Source organism: Mercenaria mercenaria, chromosome 5 (assembly GCF_021730395.1).
Source record: "Mercenaria mercenaria strain notata chromosome 5, MADL_Memer_1, whole genome shotgun sequence".
NCBI lineage: Eukaryota > Metazoa > Mollusca > Bivalvia > Venerida > Veneridae > Mercenaria > Mercenaria mercenaria.
In genome coordinates this window covers 72,408,018-72,418,213 of record NC_069365.1, presented here as the reverse complement: position 1 = coordinate 72,418,213, position 10,196 = coordinate 72,408,018, and the positions used below count along the sequence as shown (strand labels likewise).

Below are 10,196 nucleotides of genomic sequence, written 5' to 3'. Positions count from 1 at the left end.
TTAGTATTAAATATAAAGTCACGATTGTCCAAACGGAACACCGTAATTTTTTAAAATTCATATGTAATGAAATTATTTGCTTCTTAGTAACATCCTTAACTTTTTGCCGGATATATTTCTTTGCCATTCTTCACAACAAACCCATTTGGCGGGGAATACCACTTAATCGACTTTGCTTGTTCATCTCGTACCGTCGTCCATCGCCTAATTATCAAAGCGCAATGGTAGGGTAGTAGGACTGGATGGTTGGATAGTAGGATGGCGATGGTATGAGGGCGATGGTAAGATGGTAGGACAGCGAAGGTTGGTTCTTACGGAATATTGTTTATTTCATATCCTACAATCGTCCATTGCCTACAATCAAAGCGCAATTGTAAGATGACAAGATAGTATATGGTTGGATGGTAGGATGACGATGGTAGGATAGTAGAATAGCGATAGTAGGATGGTAATACAGCGATGGTACAATCTTGCCATCATATCATGGGAGTTTGAAAATTAGGAGTTACGTGTATCAAGAAGGATTTAGTGCCTACAACATAAAAACATACGAATACCTATAAACTCAGATTTATAACGCTCAAAATGGCAGATATCAGCAATGAAAGTTGGGTTATATTTATTTAAATTCACAGTTTCATTCTGCTGATTCTTATGTAATTCTGTTTACTTCATATCCTACCATCGCCCATAGCTTAATTATCAAAGGGCGATGGTAGGATAGCAGGATAGCTGGTATGGTAGGATGGTAAGATGGCAATGGTAGGATAATAGGATTTTAGGGTAGTAGGGCAACAATGATAGGATAGTAGGATGTTAGGATATCGATGGCAGGACGGTATGATAGCGCTAGTAAGCCCTATCATCAAGTGATTAAATAAAGACGACAGTATTTAATTCGAAGACATTAGAAAGAACTTGCGATGTGCCCAGGTTGACAGTAAATACTTCTAGGCAGAGTACATCCAAGTCTGCTTAAAGCTAATTTTGGCTATTAATTTACGGCCAACACAATTGTGGTAACACAGAGCTTTTTATTCACTATAAAAAATTTAGAAGTTTGATTTTTGCATAACATTGAATGCTATCATAATATAAATTTCATAATTCTATTTTTCCAAACTGACAAAAACAGAACAGAAAGTTTGTTTAAGACTGGCATATGGTACATCGTAATACAAATATGTGACAAACACATGTACTTACAATTACATAGTCCAATATGTTGTAATATTCAAAGAATAGGTAGAGCTATTGGCTTCACACATGCGTCGTCTTCGGCGTCCCGATTTGGTTAAGTTTTTTGTATGTAAGCTGGTATCTAAGTAACCACTTGTGGGAATGGATTGAAACTTTACACACTTATTCACTGTGATAAACTGACTTACACTGCACAGGTTTCATACTCTGTTTTGTTGTTTTACAAAATTATGCCCCTTTCCCGAATTAGAATTTTTTGGTTACGGTTTTATATGTAAGCCGGTATCTCAGTACGAACTAATGGGAATGGATTGAAACTTCACACACTGTGGTAATCTGACATGCAGTGCACAGGTTTCATAACTATTGTTTGCATTTTTACAAAATTATGCCCATTTTCGACTTAGCAGTTTTTGGTTAAGTTTTTGTATGTAAGCTGGTACCCACTAATGAGAATGGACTGAAACTTCACACAATGGTATATACCTATAATTCATTAATAACATGTTTGATTCTGCTTACAGAACTGTAACATCAAGACTTCGCACTTGTAAATTAATGGAGTTACAGTATCAGGATTAAATTGAAAGTAAAACCAACAAACAGATGAGTGGAAATGGTAAAGTAATTCAAAGAAATTGCTGGACGGAGTCCAACGAAACTTATATGTAGTGCTGAAACCAACGAAGAAGGTGACATTTTAAAAATACGACAAAGAAATTTTACTTTAACATGTCATCAAATTTGAAACGGATTAAATCTTATTTCCTCACAGTAGCAATTTCAAGTTTCGTTATTATTCTAGTTTCCAACAGCTGGAACATAACGGAGAATGTTTATAGAGTATCTAGCGAACGTTCCCAAGTCGGAATAGACAAACTACAGTCGCCCGATGACAGATTCACCCGAATGACAGAACGAGCAACTGGGAACTTTCGTAAACATGATACTAGGACACTTGCGACGGAACATGTGAGAAACGTGACGGCTAAAATAAGAAGCAAAATAGGAAAAGAAACCGGTACGGAAACCGATTATTTGAAGTTTAAATCAACAATACTTATACACAAAAAGAATGAAACCATGATCAAAAAGAAAGATGCTGAGACAATGGAAGATAGAGTTCAAGATTTACGGCCGGAAATAAAAAGGAATTCGACATTTACTCAAAGCACTGCGTTTAAGGTTGACGATCATGGGACGAAAAATTCTAATGAAACTACTAAGGCAGACAGACAGTTAGATGTTGAAGGTAAAGTCTCTCAGACTATAAATGAAACAGCTAAATCATTAAATTCTGTTATACATGACAATCGAAAACTGATCTCGAAAAGTGTTGTCTATTCGAATGTGACTAGTCGTCCAGATGTTTGTGCTGGGTGTTTCAAAAATAACTTTAGAAAGATAATAAACGAACCAAACTTGTGTGATGGTGATGTTGAACTTCTGTTTATGATAGCATCGGTTGCTGCAAAGAAGGATTCTAGAAATGCTATACGAAAAACATGGTGTGGTGATTGCAATAAACCTGACTCAAAAATGAGGTTAGTGTTTGTATTCGGAAATAAACATGATTTCGATAAAAATGAAAACTTGCTAGAAGAAAGTAAAGAATTTCATGATATAATTCAAATGGATTTTGTTGATACCTATGCAAATTTGACCTATAAAACTATGTCTTCATTGCAATGGAGTGAAGATTACTGTAAGCAGGCAAAATATGTCATGAAAACTGATGACGACATGTACATTAATACAGAATTACTTCCCCTGTTACTCAAAGCGGCTCCTAGTGAAAAATTCATAGGGGGTACGTGCTGGGGACCAGGTTCTCCAATCCGAAATTCGAAATCAAAATGGTACGCTTCTGTCGTACAATATCGACATAGTCGGTACCCTGCTATGTGTAGCGGAACCGGATATGTAATGTCACGTGACGTTGTTTCTGGAATACTTCAAACATCACCAAATGTGCCATTTTTCTATCTTGAGGACGTGTATATTGCGATATGTGCTAATACATTAGGACTACATCCAGTAAAACTGAAAGGATTTAAAAACAATCGGGCCCGCTTTGACCCGTGTAGTTATAGAAACCAAATAATAACTTCGCACAGACTAAATGCTCACGATTTACACTACGAATGGACAGAAAGTAGAACGTGCCCAAAAGCTGATCTCAGGCCAGAAATGGTATATAAACCTTTCCCCGTATAGATAGCCTAATTATTGCGCAGTTGCGCATCAGTACCTTAAAAAGGACTTTCCCTAATAAGGTCATTGAAAGGCCTTTTGTGTAGTATAAAACAGACTCAAACTGCCTACATTTAAATTTGTCAGATTTCATTTGTTTTGTTATTTTTCTTCTGGTGTTTCGATTTAACAGAATACGTAATTGTTTAATAATTTTTCCCTTAGTGCATAGGCCCACTGTTTTTTTTAATCGTAGTAAATAATTAGCGAAACAGCTGATCAATGCTATTCCTCAATAGTTTGTATGCTCACTAGAGTCACCCATTTTAAAAACAGGTATAATAATATTTGTGACTATGATTTAGGAAAACATTTTATTTACTTTGTCTAAAATGTAATTAAATAAGATCTCTAAAGGTTTATCTAGAATATCGATACCTTCTTTAATGTACTAGTTCTTAAATTTGCATTATTATCAAAACTATACAAATACGTACTCGTCTATTTCATCATATTCCTCTACCGACAATTCTGATGCTAACTTTTTGAAATGATTGCAAAATTTTTCAAGCAGAACCTGTTACAGAAGTTACTGGTCTAGGGAATAGCCATTCAGAAATGTGGTTCTATAAACTTATTAAAATTAGAAGCCTGAGTAGTAAAAGGAGTGTTTTAACTGTTTTCAATTTGTTAAGACATATGCCTAATGATATCTAATACCGCAAAATCGAACTATGGGGTTCTATCAAAAGGTTTTTGTTCTTTATGTGTTTTGTTGTTGTTGTTGTCGTTTTTTTCTTTTCTTTTCGGTAAAATTCTGTTTTTGAAGCCTAATTGCATAAAATATGTGTTGTTATACTTTAGTTTCGTATATTCAATGAGTGTTTTCAAGATAGGTCATATTTTTGGTAGTGACTGTTGAATTATCTCAAAACTGCTATTGTAATCAATTGCAAAACACATTTGTTCGAAAGTGTTAAAGTTTGAGGTTTGACAACAAAACTGCATAGTTTGTCACATATAAGCCGCGCCATGAGAAAACCAACATAGTACGTTTGCGACCAGCATGGATCCAGACCAGCCTGCGCGTCCGCGCAGTCTGGTCAGGATCCATACTGTTCGCTAACGGTTTCTCTAATTGCAATAGGGTTTGAAAGCGAACAGTATGGATCCTGACCAGACTGCGCGGATGCGCAGGCTAGTCTGGATCCATGCTGGTCGCAAATGCACTATGTTGGTTTTCACATGGCGCGGCTCATATCATTATAATCAGTTTTATGTAGCAAAAATAAAAAACGGTTAAGTATGACGACTATCTGCAGACAAATTTTCATAATTATTGCTGAAAGGAACGAACATTGTCTTTGAGGCAATAAACATTTCGGATATTAAAAAATTGATCATTTCGATTAAATTGAATTAAAATGCATAACTATGCATCGTCTGAAGTTTACACGTGATGTTTAAGTATTCAGTAATTTGATACGATTATCAAACAATGTAAATCACTCTTTTATGAAAACTGCAGTAGTCAGGTAAATAAAATTTACATTTTGAGATGATCCCTGCCACTCTTAATTGCAATTTATGTGCTTCATTTAAAGTCATACGATTGATAAATCTCTTGCATGCAAAAACAAAAATCAGAAAAAGGATCTATATTATTGCAGTTTGTGTGTTACCGCAGTTATACATGTATGTTTTGTGAATGCCGGTATATGGTATATGGTAAGTCAGTTGTGTAATTATGGATAAATAAATCATTTACATTGACCTATTTGTCATGTAGAAAATGTTGCATTTCTGTTGAATGAATAAAGATATGATAATAATGATTACCGGTATTTACTTACAAACTTTACTAATTTTATGATTTTACCTTTTTGTTCTAATATCTATTTAAAGAAAATAGATTGGTCCGTTCCATGACAAAACCTGTATTAATGACATTAATGACAAAAAATCAAAATTGAGATAACAGAATATTCATGAAGAACATTCTTTTATCTTTCAAATCTGAAAATTTGAAGTAGTTATCTTCACTTTTTCAAGAGTTACAATAATTTTAAGTAAGTCATCGAAGGCATTTTGAGACGTGACGTTCAGAACGTCATGAAAGCAGTATGACGTCGCCGTGCATGGCGTGTCTTTTTCAAGTCATTAAAGCAACAATTTTTGTATCACTTACTAAACATCATACGTTCGAATATTAAGGAATAGTTTAAAATGATTATACTGAAAATTAACTTAACCGTACATTTTTGGATTCATCACGGACCTGTTATCTACACACATCTATATTTATATGATGCATGGGTGCTTTAGAATGTCCGTTGCCATGACATCACAAATGACATTTTTATGTAAAATATGGTAGAATTTGATTTTCCTCAGACGATTGTATTACACTATACTCGTTTCTAATTTCTGCAGGAACATAAGAAAAAGAGTTTCCATGAGTTTAAATCACTTATTAAGCAATATTTGTATTATGTCACTAATGAGGTTTTCTCATGGAACAGCCCATATGTTTTAAGATTTGCATTGCTGTTTCAATAGATGCTCCTTAACTCAATGATGTGCTCATTTTATATACGTACATATCATTTAACACCATTAAATGCACAGTTTACAAAACACTATATCCACTAACGTGTAGAATAAATACCTTTTCACTTTGTATATTACATGAAGCATTCAGATGATGGTCAACCAGTCTTCGTTTTAATACAGTGTACAACACACATTGGCATCACATCATGTAGTAGGTTTAAATTATGAATAGATAGATGATAACACTGGCATTTTAGACGTTTTCTTCTGAGGTACTTGACACTTTTATCAATCGGATGATTTTTGTGAAATTTCATATAAGATTGAAGTCCTTCCAAGGTTAATTTGTCTTTAAGAATATCTTACCGGTATTTAAACTAATACAAAATAAATATAGACTTGATATACTCTATATATTCAGTAGTCAAATTTCTTTTGAATTAACTAACGTTTAAAAGTTTCTATAGTTCCCGGTCCACGGGCAACATCGGCGTGCAGTCCAACTCCATGACTCTGAAGCGATGGAACATGTCATACATTTTCAAAGCACAATTTAGTCATCAGTTTTCATGTCTATTTCACAACTGTCATGTTCTATGCTGCGCATCAAAATGTGTGCTTGTGTGCGTGTGTGCGTGCGTGCGATCGTGTCAACTTTAATGTAGTTCTGAGCTGCTACAGATATTCCATGGTAGTGAATTTAATCGTTACACATCTTGAAAAATCCATTGCCATTACATAGTGACTACACTTGTTAGAAAAATAAAGTTATTTGTTAAAGAAACACGTCTGTGTTGTCATGTTTATATAAGCACTAACGATATCATCAGAGGGTTTTCAGCCACAAAGGTAGACAAGAGGGTCATGATGACCCTATATGGCTCACCTGTTGAACTTTGCCATGGAATCATCAAGATAAGCATTCTGACAAAGTTTCATGAAAATAGGATCATAAATATGGCCTCTACAGTGTTAACAAGTTTTCCTTTAAGTGGTGACCTAGTTTTGACCCCATATAACATAGTTTCAAACTTGGCCTAGGAATTATCAAAATTAATATTCTGACCAAGTTTCATGGAGATACGATCATAAATGTGGCCTCAAGCTTGTTAACACGATTTTCTTTTGATTTGATCGGGTGACCTAGTTTTTAACCCATATAACCCAGTTTCAAACTTGGCATAGGAATCTTTAGATATTATTCTTACAGTTGCATAAAATAGGGTCATGATTGGACCTAGAGTGTAACAGCTTTTCCTTTATTGAGCGGGGGGGGCTAGTTTGACTCACATGACCATTCAAATTGACAGAACATCAAGAAAACATTCTGACTAGTTTCATGAAGGTGGTCATAATGTGACTCAAGCGTGTTAACAAGCTTTTTCTTTGATATGACCGAGTGACCTAGTTTTTGAACCATATAACCCAGTTTCAAACGTGGCCTAGGAATCAAGATAAATATTCTGACCCAAGTTTCATATAGGATTATAAATGTGGCCTCTAGGGTGTTAACAAGCTTTTCCTTTGATTTGATCTCGTGACCTAGTTTTTAATCCCACATGATGTAGAGAAAGACCCTAATCTTTTCAGTGATAGTAATACATTAGATAAAGTCTAGAAATTGATTTCCAAGTCCTTGAAATAACCAAAAATGATTTCACAAATGTGAAGTTTATGATAGTTTTATTAATATCAATAACAGAAGTTTTAATTTTTAATTTAAAGCTGTGATCCACAAAGAATGACAACTCTTGCCTTGGACAAGTACGTATAAGCAGAGATATCTATTAGTTTACTCCCCTTGCTATTACACAATTGAGTGGAAAATGAAAACTGTTTTAGACACAATATCATACTTTTTTGCACAACAAAATCATTTAGGATTTATTTATTAGTGTTTGATTTACCCCTCAAAACATGGTTCCTATGATTCTGTCAACGTACATATGGTAAAAAAATAACTTTTAACAAGCCAATAATAAATGAAGTACCAGTAAGCAATTAATAGTGCATATAATACAGTTTTGCTTGTATCAAAATGTCACAATAGAAGCACTTTTGTAAAACAGAACACCTGGTAGGATTAGTAAAGGTGCAATTATATTGATCTCTATTTCCTATGTCTACCACATGACTCAGTTTCTAACTTGGCCTAGTGATCATCAATATAAACATTTTGTGCAAATTTGTAGCAATTCAAAGCATAAAAGAAACCTCTATATGGCTGAAAGGTCCACAATAAAACATTTTGCCCCTTTCAGGGGCATTAACTCTATAACCCATAAAGGAATCAAGCCGGTTTTCAAAAGGAACCGAGATCTTATTGTGACTTAAGCTATGTGTAAGTGTGGTTGAAATCGAATGTAAAATGTCACTTCTATCGTGTTCACAAGGTAAAAGTTAACAAATTTTGGCTCTTTCGGGGGTCAATCAGGGGCCGTATTTCCGGAACCTGTGATTGGATCTGACAGATTTATCATGGAATCCAAGACTTATTGTTGTTTAAGATATTTTGCAAGTTTGTATCAAATCAAACCATAAATGAAGTATCTATATTGCTGCAAGCCAAAATAGCAAATTTTGGCCCTTTAAGGAGCCATAACTCTGATACCCATTATGGGATCTGCCTTTAGATATTATGCCAATACAAGTTGTGTGCAAGTTTGATTAAAATCGATTGCAAAATGTGGTCTCGATCGTGTTCACAAGCCAAAATAGCAAATTTTGGCCCTTTAAGGGGCCAAAACTCTGGGACCCATGAAGGGATCTGGCCAGTTTTCGAAAGGAAACGAAATATTATACCAATACAAGTTGTGTGCAAGTCTGATTAAAATTGATTGCAAAATGTGTTCTCTATCGTGTTCACAAGAAATTGTGAACGAACGACGGACGTAGGGCGATCACAAAAGCTCATCTTGTCAAAACGTGACAGGTGAGCTTAAAAGGATAGAAACAAACAAAGTTTGTACGTGAAAACTTATTATAGTGATTGTTTACACACAGTTGTCGAAACTGGCACTATTTTCTCCCGAACCGCTTTGGAACAAAACCAAACAAGAAAACAATCGCACCAGTATGTTTAAAACAGGCTCATGTCCAGATGATGGGTACAGGTGACCGCTAGAAAGGTAAAGCAAAACAAAATAATTAAATCCAGTATTTAATATCTGTGAAAAGCACAACCAAGCAATATGATAGCAGACTCGGTTTGATCGAGTCTGTCCACGAGAGGTATTTAAAAGTGTAACATGCAACACCCTTCACGCAGCCCCTCATCTCTCCCCCTCGCCCACAAACACCGGCTAAAGCGAAATTCTGTTATAGTACAAATTAATACACTATACGGTCCCAAAGGAATAAATTATTATAACGATCCTAATTTCAAGTACGGGAAGATTTTTCAAAGCCGCCACACGGCACTTAAAGGAAGCAAAAATACATAACTCGTATTCTTATCATTTGCAAGCACGTCACGTAAAATTCGATTTGATTATCCTGAACTGTGAGGGTTTCAGAGGATTAACAATAACGTCTTTAAGCCTAGCTTACTTCTGTCGTTTTTATTTGAGCCGCGCCATGGGAAAACCAACATAGTGCGTTTGCGACAAGCATGGATCCAGACCAGCCTGCGCAGTCTGGTCAGGATCCATGCTGTTCGCTTTCAAAACCTATTGCAATTAGAGAAACTGTTAGCGAACAGCATGGATCCTGATCAGACTGTGTGGATGCGCAGGCTGGTCTGGATCCATGCTGGTCGCAAACGCACTATGTCGGTTTTCTCATGGTGCGGCTCATTTGAACTGTCTGAGGTTTTGTCAGTTCTTGTTACGAAAGATTCTTCCTCCCGTCTCAATGTTACTCGCAAATTTGCAATTTTACAAATTTCAAAAATCGTGTCTGTCTTTATTTCATCTGAATTAAAGAAGGAAAAATCATTAGGCGGTCAAACACATACATGTTTGTACGACAATTCTTCCATTTATATTTAAAATTCTTCCGAGCATTAGTCAATTAAGAGAGTAATTTTGATTTTAAAAAAATATAGCACAAACTAAAAGAGCTTTATGAATTGACTGAACATTGATATTAAAAGATAAATATTAACCTTTAGACTCCTGACAGCAAGTGATTCTGCCTTTGCGACCAGTGCAGACCAAGATCAGCCTGCACAGGCTGATCATGGTCTGCACTGTTCGCTAAGAAGTCAGTAAATTTTTAATAAACACCCCTTTGAATGATAGGTGGTATGG

At 35.3% G+C, this 10,196-nt stretch overlaps 1 protein-coding gene across 1 annotated transcript; it reads left to right on the top strand.

Annotated features, from left to right (window-relative positions):
- Positions 1 to 2,113: 2,113 nt before the first annotated feature.
- LOC123557597 (beta-1,3-galactosyltransferase 1-like) lies at positions 2,114 to 6,730 on the top strand. The gene has a single exon (XM_053543919.1). The coding sequence runs from the start codon at positions 2,284 to 2,286 to the stop codon at positions 3,415 to 3,417; it is 1,134 nt and encodes a 377-aa protein (XP_053399894.1). The 5' UTR covers positions 2,114 to 2,283; the 3' UTR covers positions 3,418 to 6,730.
- Positions 6,731 to 10,196: the final 3,466 nt, after the last annotated feature.

Coding starts and splice junctions, on each gene's coding strand:
- LOC123557597 (XM_053543919.1), top strand. CDS start 2,284: ATGATCAAAAAGAAAGATGCTGAGACAATGGAAGATAGAGTTCAAGAT.